The sequence below is a fragment of the Haplochromis burtoni genome, unplaced genomic scaffold, assembly GCF_018398535.1.
Source record: "Haplochromis burtoni strain Fernald_Lab_line unplaced genomic scaffold, NCSU_Asbu1 Contig_123, whole genome shotgun sequence".
NCBI classification, from domain to species: domain Eukaryota; kingdom Metazoa; phylum Chordata; class Actinopteri; order Cichliformes; family Cichlidae; genus Haplochromis; species Haplochromis burtoni.
In genome coordinates, this window is record NW_024582484.1 from 416,675 (window position 1) to 430,036 (window position 13,362).

A 13,362-nucleotide genomic window follows, 5' to 3' on the forward strand; every position below is an offset into this window, starting at 1 on the left:
CCACACACACACACACACACACACACACACACACACACACACTCAGACACACACAAACCGTGTATGCAGCTGCCGTCTCTCAGCTCACACAATAACACACTCCACTAAACTCTGTGTGTCACTCTCTCCCTACCTTCGTATGTATCCTCCACTCATAATCATTTGCTCTCTCTCATCCACGACCCGAGATGACGGCGGCTGATTGGCTACAACGCCATCCTGGCTTGAGGCTCTGCCCCAAACTGCCTTGTATGCCCCACTCTCCTCAAAAGCCTTTAGTCTGGAAGAGAAAGAGTGATGACCCCATGGATGTCGATTTTAATGAGTGAAGTCTGTTAAACATGAAACGTGAGAACCACAGCGTACCCATACTGCTCCTGCAGCTACAGTACGGGTACACCAAGGGTCCATTTATACCATAAAACACGACAAACATGGCGCTGGACCACTTCAGAGCAAATCAGAGCAGCAAAGCAAGCCGACAGCAAAAGCTAAAAGCAACTAATGAACCAAATCTGAAGAGTTTTCTCATGTTTAAATCTCACGAGGCTATTTGCTCCTTGTCAGCGTCGCACTGTATGTTAAAGCACCTTACTGGAAACATCTATTTTACCTCCAGTGCTCACTGGTATCACTGGGATCATCCTGATCAGTGCGTTTGGGGAAGAACAAGAACTATATCACATTTAGATCTGCACTTCAGAGTGGTTTCTTTAAGAAGAACACTCAGTTTAGCTTTCCTGCTATGTTTGGTTTTCTCTCTTTGTGAGTAACGTCTGGGCATAGAAGTGCCAAAAACTACAAATATGGTCACTTCCAACACGGCAGCAGCCATAACACCAACGCCGAGCCCTGAAAGTGTGAAATCGCCAGAAAAAACTGGTGAATAAGATGGCTGCTCATTGTGATGGTGTTTGAATGTTGCAGCCTGACCTTACAGGACCAATTCAACTCTATTAACATTATAATAACAGGACCGAGCTGACAGATCGCTTTGATATGGTGGAAAAGTGCCTTTTGTATAAATCTGAGGTCTGTGGTGAAGCCGCTGCAGTAAACGTGGCCCAGGGCTGTGAATCAGGTATAATTTAGGTTTTTACAAATAGATTCTTATGACTACATCTCACATACTTACCTCTGGATAATGTTTACAGACAAACACACACTCACACACACGCCACACACACCTCCACCTACTTATCACAGGAGCAGAGACCACAGCACTTGCCCAGGTCAGTCAGGTTTTTCTCTGCCTCCTTCATATCAGAGTTGATCTGATCCAAGCCCTCCTCTATTCGCTCCAACTGCTCTATGAGAGGATGCGGCGGAGCAGGATGAAGGAAGAGCAAAGGTGAAAGAAAGCAGGAACGTAACGAGAAGAATGGAGGCAGAAAGAGGAGGAGGGAGGTGGAATAAAAGAAAAAAATCACAAAGTATTTCCACGCGGCTGCACTATGAACTGAAAAACCAGCCACCAGAAACGTGAAACAGAACACCACCACGCTGCGCTAAATGCTAACAGCACACTGGACCAAACGGTGCAGAGCCAACGACCTTTGACCTCGGTGCCCACTTCCATTCTGTTTTCTTCTCTCGGGCTATGTACGAAGGATGTTTCTGCATCTGTGCTTCTTTTAAAGAAGATTTTAAGGAACATTTCTACAAATGTGTCTTCTAAATCCAAATTTAGGTATTTTTAGTCACATGCAGTTAGAAAACTCTTCATTGTCACCGTTCTGCTATAAACAGACATCAGATGCAAGAGATGCAGAGCTTATCTGTTATATCGAGTTCATTTTTACAGGCCTTTGTCTATAAATTAGATTTTTCTGATCCTTCAAGCCAAAAAATCTCTACTTCAGAAACAGCAAACGTGTAGTTATTCACATCCTGAAGGCTTTTACCAAATAGTTTGTTCATATATATCATTCAGATCTTGATTCACTGAACATCTATTAGTAAAAACATGCATTCTTTGTATTTTGGGATTATTTTCTTCTTAATGGATCAATTAAAACTAATTATTAAATAAAAAACAACTTTGAGTTTAATACTTGGGCAAAAGGAAACGAGCAGAGAGTGACATCATTCAGTCAGGATGGCTTATCGAGTAATTTAAGCCCCTGATTATTATGATGATGACGACTGATTACGATTATCGTTGCTGAAGGAGTCTGATAATCTAATCACATTTGATAAACACTGCAACACATTTAATGGAACTGGGCACCAGTACGGGGCTTTTTAGGGCCTGTTTGGATAGAGACGCAGGTTCCTGGACCTACTTCCTGAGTGGCCAGATACAAAGGCCACAGCACTGGGCCATGTCTGTCAGATTCTTCTCTGCCTCTCTCATGTCCCTGTTGATGGAGTCCATACCCTCCTCAATACGCTCCAACTGCTCTGTTTGAACGGGAGTTTTATGGTGTTGCCACAGCAGGAGCAGAGATCAATACAGAGATGGGCATGTTTACACAATGTGTACTGGCAAGGCTTCCAAACCAAAAGCTCAAATCAGGGATATTGACACAAAAAGGCTAAATTATGAGAAAAAAAAACTTGATACAATGAGAAATTTAAGAATAAACACAAATTTCTGAGGAACAAAAAACCCAGCAAATTTCAAATTTCATGGTCAAGACAAGTCTTTACATTTAAGCCAAGAAAAACCTGTTTACCTCCTTGTTCATCCAACATCACCACAGTCCTGATCCCAACATCTTTACTCTGGAGGATGGAACACATAACAACCCGTTACTGACAGGAGCCCCAGCGACGCATCGTTTCCAAACAGGTTTTTATTGCACATATGGAAATCGATTTAAAGACGTTTGCTGCAGACGCCACGTGGCGATCCACTGAGCTCCTGCTCACTTCTTTAAATTCTTTCTATTTTAGATTTACGATAAAAAGCCAACAAGGTAAGACTGCCTAAACTGTTTATCGGCAGTAAGCTCACATGACCTCGATCCTGATCACAGTGACTAAAAGTAAACAAATGGCTGTTATGGATAAAGAACGTATGAGCACTTGGCATGAATGCTGTGCATTATAGAGTAATGAAAAAACATCCTTTCCTGCTTTCCTCACTGTTCTGCTCTCCCGGCCGTCGTTTGTCCAAAATCATTTTCCAGGAGCTTAAACTTAATCATAACACTGCATCCGTCTTTGTTAGAGTCATCCTGACATGGATCTCTGGCCATTTCCTCATGTGGAAACACAGCAGGCTAATTTACAGATGATGATGACAAAGTTCACAGTGAGGTTTGTGCTTTATCACTCCATCACTGTGGGGGTCTTTGTTAGATTATATTGTGTGTGTGTGTGTGTGTGTGTGTGTGTGTGTGTGTACCTCCTCAACCAACTGAACCATCCGCCGCGTGCTCTCCAGTGACTGAAAGACACAAAATCACTGCTTCAATATTTAACATTCAACACATTACATGAGCTTGTGAACTGCGTGCTCATTAAGTCATTTCTGTAGCTTTAATTTTGTTCTTAGTTATACAAACAGTTAAAGTTTAGTATAACCTACAGTGAAGTCTTTAAATTCCCCTCTGCAGCTACACATAAGTTAAAGAAATACATTAAATGCATCCAACCAACATAAGAAACGGTGCGACAATAACAGAAGTGCAAGAGTGACTCTGAGTCTTGGAGGTCTTTCAGTCTGATTTAGCAGTGTGATGGTGTGAGGTCAGAAGCTGCTCCTCATTCAGCAGACGATGCAGGTGAATCATTTCATGTAGCTGTCCCGCAAAGTGGGGAGGGTGGTCTTAATGGTCCTGTCAGTGGTGTGGATCACCACCTTAAACACACACTACACAGGAAGCTCAAGCTTCCAGGCCTCTGGTAGGGCAGTGGTCCCCAACCCCTGGGCCACAGACTGGTACCGGTCCGTGAGTCGTTTGGTACCAGGTTTTTATCGTTAACTCGTTTCTCTGGGTCTTTTCCCGTGTTATGACTAAATCTTATTTCTTTTTGGTACCAGTACTGGTTTTATTTTGTTGTATTTATCCGGGACACCTTAAAGGCCGGTCCGTGAAAATACTGTCGGACCTAAACCGGTCCGTGCGCACCCGTGGCCGCCTACAGGGGCGAGATAGACCTCGTCCTCCATTATACCAGATATTGACGCAATTTCTTATCATCAGCTGAACAATGACAGCAGCTGGTAGTAAGTTAATATTCTACATTTTAATATTAAGCTTGAGGGTGTAAAAACACATTTAAGCTCTGTCAAAAATGCAGTCAAACTCATTTTACACTCGCACCAAGTGTGAAAATCTAAAGCTACAACTTGTTCTTGTTCCTCACTATTGTTCAGAAACCATTGCTGAGCATCAGTATTGTGGAATGTGTTATAGTTTCAGCTCCAAATGTAAAGGGTGACACATGGGAGCAGGAACAAGTAAGATATCTGATGTGTTTAGAAAGTCATTTCTAGTTAAAAGAACTTTTAACTTTCTATCAAAATCGTCTTTGTGTCATTAAGGAGTTATTATAGGTTATAGTAGGAGGATACAGTCTACATCAGTTATGTGCAGAAACTGCTAGCTGCCTGTTTATCTACCCCTAGGTCTGTGTGTGTGTGTGTGTGTGTGTGTGTGTGTGTGTGTGTGTGTGTGTGTGTGTGTGTGTGTGTGTGTGTGTGTGTGTTGTGTAAATATCATATCAGTCCTCTGGGATTTCCCCACTGATGGGATGATGAGGTGACACATGTCTCTGACCTGCAGTAGCCTTTAAACACCAGGGAGTGTGTGTGTGTGTGCGTGTGTGTGTGTCTGTGTGTGTTGTGAGCTCATCTGTGCCAGACAGTTGCACATGGAGACCAGCTGTCTCCAAGGCAACCAGGTGAGCCAGGTGCCCTTGAAGAGGCCCTCCCCTCAGGCAGGGCTGTGTCCTCTGTGGCTCAGCAGGTTGTGTAGTAGTTTGCGTCACTCTTCTTGCCAGTTTGTTTATTATGAATTCTTGGTTTTATTGCTGAGATGCTCTAATTATAATTATCCTCATTAGGTTTCTCTGACTGACACACAGAGTGTGACACGCTCTCCGGGGTATAAGCTGAGGATGCTGCTGTGACTCGCTCCTGTCCATATCACCACTGTTAGATTGTATTTTTCTCTGCTCCTTGCCAGCCTCAAAAATGTGTTGGCAAAGGAAATACCCGACTACACTGTTCTGGTCTGACACTTTCATGATCCGTTCTTTAGGCCGAGTTAGCTGAAGGGTAAAGCACATGTAAAACCATGTTCATATGAAACATGGCAAAAGTGTCAAAGGAGAAGATGAATCCGAGTAATTCCCATGTGCCGAACATTCAGGCTTGGCTTAGTTTCACATCGTTTTTCTACTGCAGACGGGGGATAAGTGGATATGGCCCAATATCCTCCTCTCGTTTTCTGTTTACAGGAGCAGCCAGTCAGAAGAAAGGGAAGATGGCCTTAAAGGGGAGGAGCTATAACATCTGGAACTGGGAATTCAGAGTCTGTTACTTGTAGTCATGATGATATAGTGTAGGATTGGAAGGTCGTGCAACAAAATGCTCCTTGAGGTAACTGTTGAAAACTATCTCTGCTTTTAAGATTAGACAGACCGTTTTCACTCCCGAGGCGTAACATGCCGATGTTTTGTCACATCCTGCGGTGTTCCTGAGGAACGCAAAAGGAGACCTTCCGCGTTCTAATGCTACGTGCCGGGTTATGGATGAAATCCATAAATCTAACCTTCTCCCTAACCTTAACCAGTAGTTTAATGACGTGAAATGGTGTTTTCCGAAGCGTTTTTAAGAAAATGAACAAACATGTGTAGATTGTGTCCAAACAGTTCTCATATTTCCTCATTTTGCTAATGTCGTCATTTAGGAACGCGTTGGGTGGCCGAAAACGTAATATGTTGACGATTTGTCACCTAGCGTAAAATGTTACACTTTGGGATGAGAACGTGTTGGATTAGACCTAAAACTTTCCTTTTTGCTAAAGCATATAGTTAGGGCTGAATCAGGTGACCCTGAATCCTCCCTTAGTTATGCTGCAATCCAGTTGTTCAGTCTGACGTCACTAGCCGTGTCTGGACCTAAACTCCGCTGCAGGTCCATATATCAAACGATCACTATGGCATTACTGAGAGTTGAAAAACTGTCTAAAGTCTTTCATCTTTAATAAAATGATCAGCGTTCTGCTCTACCAGGTGTAACAATTGAGTTTAACATCCAGGCATCCATGAAAACGGAATTTATGACATTTAACAGAGTTAGAAGTTAGCAGGGAGTTAGCTCGCTAGCTTCTATCTAAATACAATATAGCATGTCCTGACTGCGGGGTTTTGGAAACAAATTCAAACGTACAGCTCTGCTATCACTTCCAGCATAAATGAAGACAGAAAACTAAACAGCAGTGACGTTTGTAGGGTTACTGAAGTTGGGCTAGCTGTATATAATGATGTGCTACGTGACCGCTAGCGACACAGCTATGTTAGCATAATATAAACAAGCTAACTTTTTTTCCACTGGATAAAAGTTAACGTGAGTGTTCTCGGTGGTCAGGAACAAATGTAATCGCATGGCAGGATGCTGTAAAAGGACCAAACTTCAGCCAGGAGAACAACTGAGATAATCCATCCACAATACGAGGTTAGTCATTCATATACTGCTGCATGGGCTGGGCTGTAGCTACATCCTAAGGTTTTAAAAACTGAGCTTAAATAAATGATTAGTGGTAATAAAAGCCGAGGGAGGTCAACAGGGATCACTGACTGTTTTAGGAGCTTTTTGAGATCAAATAGAAGAAAATACAAAACATTAAACATGTTAACAACACAAAAGCCATATTAAACGCAGACTACTTTAGGCCCGGAAGTAGGATTCGTCACGTCATCACTGAACAACCGGATAGGTGTAGGCTCCTGGGGGATTTCCCATGATGCACTGGGTGTTTCTTCTTCACTCACTATGTGCTAACAGACCTCTCTGCATTGAATCATACTTGTTATTCATCTCAGGCTCTCTTCCATAGCATGTCTTTATCCATGTCTTTTCATGGCCTGAGCCTGGTTCTGCTGGAGGTTTCTTCCTGTTAAAAGGGAGTTTTTCCTTCCCACTGTCGCCAAAGTGCTTGCTCATAGGGTTCATATGATTGTTGGGTTTTTCTCTGTATGTATTATTCAAACTTTTTCTTTTTCTGAAGCCAGCCTAGAGCCCAAAGACAGCCCAAGCTCAGTATGGAGCTCCATACTCCATAACTGGTCATGGCATGCAGTCTGATTCATTATTAATGACTTGCAACATAATGTTTCCTTAAGCAAAATACAGTGTAAAGTGTATTATAGCCCCTCTTTCTTCGCAGTTTTTGCTCTCCATATGGTGGGCTGCACTGAAAGGAAATATTTGGCATCCCTGATAAAATTCACTATATAAAAAAGAAATAATACGTTTTTATTTTTAAGTAGAATCACTTAAATCCCCCTGCTGATTCAAGGCAGTCTATGAAATACTCCAAACATCCAATTTATTCATTTGTGATTCTGGAAATGAATTTCATATCCTTGAACCTGATGTTTCAGATGTGCCGTCTCATACGAACTAATCTGTGTCCACATTTAGAGGTTAAATGGTAAATGGCCTGCATTTGTATAGCGCTTTTCTAGTCCATAGGACCCCAAAGCGCTTTACACTACATTCAGTCATTCACCCATTCACACACACATTCACACACTGGCAATGGCAAGCTACATTGTAGCCACAGCTGCCCTGGGGCGCACTGACAGAGGTTAGTGGAGCTGAGGAAGTCCTTTTGCCTCCACAGAGAGACCACAGCTCGAGTTATACACTTCACAGATATGGTTGTGTTTTAGCCATATGCTACACAGACACAACTAGAACAACTTTGTTTGGTCCTTTAGTTCTTATACAACAAGTTTTTACGTTGGGACAAAACAGGTTAAAAGATATCAAGAAATTATTTCACTTTTTATAAACAACAAAATTCCAGAATTCCAAACGCTTCCATTTTCCTCCAAACCTTCATTTATGTTGTTACGTTTGTTGACTTCCTGCTCCTGGATTTACAGCCGGGTCGTGAGATATATTGTTTATTTGTTCATGCTCATGGACATGAATTATGACATTTTTTTGAGATGGCACAAATTTGTAAGTAACGTTTACAAGAGGGAAGTATATTTCATGTCTGCAGCACATGTTTTGTCCAGTCAAAGGAAACTAAGGACGTGGTGAGATGACCAAAAATCTTCTTTCAGTCAGGGAGAAAAGGCTTAAGACTGAAAATGGTGAAGGACCGTCGTTGACGGTTTAGATCACAGGAGGGTTTTAGGCATGAGAAAAGTAGGTAAATTACACAAACAGGTGTTATCAGGTTAATGTGCACTGGATACAAGGGTAACAAGTAAACGGCCATTTCTATGTGTGGTTGTTAATAATTAATAAAACACTTATTTACCATCATAATCCTCTTACCTCATCTGTGACCTGATTGGCTCTTCTCTGTAACTCCTCCTGCTCTGTGAGGATGGGTGGGTCTGAACGTGCGTTAGCAGCCATGTTTGTTTGTGTGTGTGTGTGTGTTCAGTCCCAGGTGAGCGGATCAGACTGCAGCATCAGGTGTCTTTAACAGCTGGAGAGGGTGAGAGTGAGGCCATGATTATTTTTCATGACTGACAATAGATGCCAGGCAGGCAGACACGCAGCACAGGCTCTTACACAAACACGCTTCAGGATAACCACATTTATTTTTTAAGAAGCAGTTACTTTTATTTCCAACAGACTGTTTCGCTTTAATGGCAGTTACTGTAACTGTCAACGGTCAGCCAGTTAGCACTCAAAACATCAGCTGCAGCAGCCTTTTGCACACATGAATGTGATACTTCAAGGTCAAGGGGACCCATAATACTCATTTCCTATCAAAAGAATAGTTCTGAAACAGCCACAGTTCAGAATAATCCTTCTTTGTCTAACACGGGCTTCTCTTGGCTAAAACAAGCTCTCTTAACTCCTTCCTCCAGCCTTAAAGGCTAGCTTATTTGTGATTCACTGCTCTTCATAAACACCTAACACACTAAATTACACTAAAATCATCTTCAGCTAAAACCACAAGCAATTCAAATGGCCAAACAGGAAGAAGGATGAACTCTCAGGTTAGCTTAGTCTGAATAAGTCATATAATGCCCTTATAGGGCACAGGGGTGGGTGTGAAACTGGCTGCTTTTTAGTTATATTTTCAGCCTTTGGAGCTCTTCTAACTTTTGAAGAAGAGGAGATATATTCACACAACATTTTCAGGTTTAAGTGCTCAGTTTTACACCCACTCTGAATCTGCTTTTCTTAAGCACGACTTAGTTTGAGCATTAATATCAAGTCAAAATTATTTTCATCTAAAACAAAGCTCATATCAGTGAATCTCTGTTTTTTACCTCCAGTTTCAGTTTGCCCTGCAGAGTGATGACATCACACACCTATTCTTTTTAACCTGCTTTCCCGTTGTTTCCTGCTCAGATCGTTCTCTCTGCATATATCATTCAAATATGAAATGGTAGGAATTTTCGTCCTCTTTCACTGGATGTTATTCTTGTGATGGCAAGACACACGGTCTTCGCACAACTCCCACAAAGGCTCTTTAGAAAAGACCACAATTCAGTTAAAAAGTGTTACAGTATCTGCATGAATGCAGTGCGGCCGTCGGCTCTCACAAGCGCCTAAAACGAATCCCTCCTCACTCTTACAACAACTGCCTCCTCTGTAATTAGGAGTCCACACAATGTCAGCTTCTAACCAGGTGTTGAGTCCACACACACACACACACACACACACACACACACACACACACACACACACACACACACACACACACTTCTCTTTGTGTGATCAGGCTGCAGCATCATAATTAGCCCCAACCACTAATCACCACCTGCTGGAATAAAGAAGAGGAACAACAAGAAAGAAGAAAAGAACAAATGAGCCACGATGTTCTTGATATTAAAAAAATCAGTTTTAAATATTATGCACCATAAAATGATAAATCTTTTAGTCTACAAAATGAAACTGCTAAAATAGACAGAGGTATTCAGTCTGGGACACAACACAGAGAAGAAAACGACTGTGTTCGGCTTTTAAAGGCCGATGTTCATCAGGTTGACTGTAAACTAGATTTTCTGTAACACTTGACAGAGTCACCTCCTTGAGCTTGACATCATCACCAGTATCTCCTCCAGCTGTCACGTTAAAGTGATGCACGCTTAGCTAAGAGTGACCAGAGACAAATAACCAACACACACAAACATGCAGGCTTTGGCACTGCTTCCTAATCACAGGCATAATAATGAGCATTCATGTTCAGGAGTGCCCAAAAGTGGGCGGGGCATCACATGGCACATCCCCCAAAATATGATGTATTAATGTACTACACAGTACTACTATAGATAAAGATACCTGCACTATACAAGTCATTAAAATCTTCTCCAGCTCAAATCCACAACTATGATCCATATTTTCATATTACAACTTTTTACTATTATTTAAAGGGGATTGTGAATTTTACTAAAGAGTCTAAATATTTGTTTCACCACTTTGGAAAACTGAAATTTAGCACAAATCTTTTTTCATGTGGTAAATCTGTTTTTGTCCTGGGCTCCAGATGAGTCTGAAAATCTGTTTTCGACACTAAACTAATTATTCCTCCTTAAATATTGGCTCTTCAGTGCTGCCCACCTCACCCCGTCACAATCAGCTTTAACATGTTTAATGAAGCCATGAAAGACTTTACCTTCATAATTTCTGCATTAACAGCCCTCAGAGGACAGAGGCGGGCTGAAATTGAATGTTTTTTAATTATTATTCCCAACATTTTTGACCATTTACAACTTTTTAAGTAGATGAGATAGTCGTGTGACAGTTTCAGGATCTGTAGAAAACTTGAAATCTGTTTTACACCCACTCCAAGTGTCACAATTTAAAGCTTCTTTTCTTCAGTACGACTGTTTGTTCTGGTCAGTTTAGAGCATTAATATCAATTCAAAATCTTTTTCACAACTATGTTAGAAAATTAACATCACTCTTGTAAGTTTACCACAAAAATGCTCTTTGGATATATATTTTTTTAAATCAAACATCCGGGTACCATGCTGTCTTTTGTTCCTCTACCGTTTTTTGACCGCATTGTGACTTCTTGGCTACCTCTGGTTCTGTGGTGACAGCAGGTGCAGGTGTGCGTCACAGGCTCACCTGGTCACAGGCAGTTCATTTACGTGTACACGAGTGAAACTGCAGCCTCAGCTGTGAGGCTGACACGGAGTGATGGGGATGATAACGAAGACAGGATTCTCCTCATCGTGCTGCCCTGTGAATCGGCGTGGTGACGTATGTTTGTTTGCCGTTTTCGCGGTCAACTCGTGCGTGAGAATATCACCAGGCACACGCGAGACAGTTTTTAGTATTTGATTGTTCAAGAGCAAAAAGACGGAGTCTGTTTGAATTAATCTCACAGATGAAATATTTATTTTTTTATTGCCTGTTTGACCGTCACCAGTTAACCTGTGACACCAGTTAATCTGGAACACCGGCCCTACCGAGCACACACAATATGAATGAACTTAAAGTAACGGGTCTGTTTTAAAACGTAAAGACTAAAAGTAGAGATATTTGTTTAAAAACGTGGGGAGTAAAAGTAAAAAGTAACAAGAAAAATAAACGCTAGTAGAGATACCTGGAACTTCTACTTCGTTACTTCCCACCTCTGGGTCACTCTGATGACCAACTTTTACATTTGAAATAAAAACAGTTTTTTTTGAAGCTGCCTCTTTTCAGAGATATGATCCATACGAACCTGTGTTCCGTACCTTTCATCCGGTCCTCTTCATACGCTCGTGCTCTGTCCTCGTGAACCCATCAGCACACTGAAACCTGTTGCTCTTCCTCGGTTACTCCTCCTCAGCATCACCGCTCCCCTCCTCCGCACAGGCCCCGCCCCCCAACAAACAGCAACCCAAACTTTCTTCCTGAGCGTGACGTCAGAGAGCAGCGGCTTTGAACGCCTCTCTCCACCCAAGGACGCAGCTGAAGGTGGAGGAACCAGCGACATGTTTAAGGGTAAACGATGGGTGTGTTTTCAGCGCTGGTCAGCAGGAAGCTCTGCTCGCATCCTGACAGTTTAGCAAATATTTTTAGAATTAACAAATCCTGCTTTGATTGTTTTGAAGCTGCCGCCATGAAATCTGCATCTTTCCTGCGTTTGTCAAACACATTACCCCCCATGTGTTAATGCTCTCTTAATGACGTCATAGTGATGGTGTTTTTCTCATTTGATTTCACTTTATCCGTTTATCCGCTGAACAAAGCATTAGAAACCCTGTCCAAAGGTGTCTAAATGGCACACTGGACATGACTGAAGCCTAAAACTGGGATGAAGTTGGTTTAAAAGGTGAAAGTTTAGCAGACACGTATATCACGTTCAGTGGTTTGAGCGGTGTTTCAAACATTTGACTTTTTTTAAATGACATGTTTGTAAAATAGTTGTGATCAAACAGCCACACAGGCGCTCATCATTTTTTAAACATGACCGGAAAAGTCTTTATACTTGTCTAAATGTCAATCACGTGGTGTTTGTCACATGGTGTTTCTCTGAACATCAAATTCATCGTTTCCTAACGAGGTGCGGACCTCAGGTGTCGAGGACAGAGACGACCCTCCACTTTTAACCAAATTCAAACTGAAGTTGAAGACTGTGTAAAAACAGTTTTCATTAAGCTTTTGTTTTTCAGACATCTGCCAGAGGCGCTCTCAGCCTCTCTTTAACAACCTTTCATGCCTGGTGTGACGAGTATGCACTGAATATCCTAAGTGTGCGGCTGAAGCCCCCTGGTGGGCTCTGACGGTACTGCACTGGGTAACAAATAAGCTGAAGAGAAACTGTCAAACCTTTTGAATGTTTTGCATCTCACAGGTTAAACTTGCAGGATAAGTTACACCATTAGGCTCCATAAGCCGAGCATCCTTTTGGTTTCTGTACAATAAAATCTTTTAGGATTCGTCAACACATTTTCTGAAGGACATTTCAACTCAGGTTTTGTAACTTCGCTTAAAATTTCCAAAAAATGTTCACAGTTTAAGTGAAAGAATAAAACAGTCATGGTTTTAAGCCTGTCTCATGTCTCACATTCAGATGAAAGAAGCAAGCTCAACAAGTAAGGTGTTGTAAAGTGTTTTTAAAAGTCAAAATGAATGAATGAAAACGTAAAAGCAATATTTCATCTTTCACTTGCGAGACGAGCAGAGCTGCCACTAAAGGTTCGGGGCTGCAGAAGAACCTCTGCAGGCTGAAGTTGAGCTTTGAAATTTGATGCAGTAAAAAATATTCC

At 41.8% G+C, this 13,362-nt stretch overlaps 1 protein-coding gene across 3 annotated transcripts in view; it reads right to left on the bottom strand.

Moving 5' to 3' along the window:
• zgc:101731 (SNARE_SNAP25N and SNARE_SNAP23C domain-containing protein) overlaps positions 1–13,336 on the bottom strand; it is a 20,365-nt gene extending 7,029 nt beyond the window's left edge. The window contains exons 1-6 of one of the 3 annotated variants that reach the window (XM_042223911.1): positions 11,845–13,336; positions 8,471–8,627; positions 3,353–3,394; positions 2,679–2,727; positions 2,286–2,403; positions 134–280 (exon numbers count right to left, since the gene is read on the bottom strand). In XM_042223911.1, coding sequence (XP_042079845.1) covers positions 134–280; positions 2,286–2,403; positions 2,679–2,727; positions 3,353–3,394; positions 8,471–8,554 — 440 coding nt within the window. In that variant the 5' untranslated portion in view covers positions 8,555–8,627; positions 11,845–13,336. Of the gene's footprint in view, positions 1–133; positions 281–1,197; positions 1,310–2,285; positions 2,404–2,678; positions 2,728–3,352; positions 3,395–8,470; positions 8,628–11,831 lie in introns of all 3 variants that reach the window. The other 2 variants (XM_042223912.1, XM_042223910.1) reach the window with 2 other exon arrangements.
• Between the last annotated feature and the right edge of the window lie 26 nt (positions 13,337–13,362).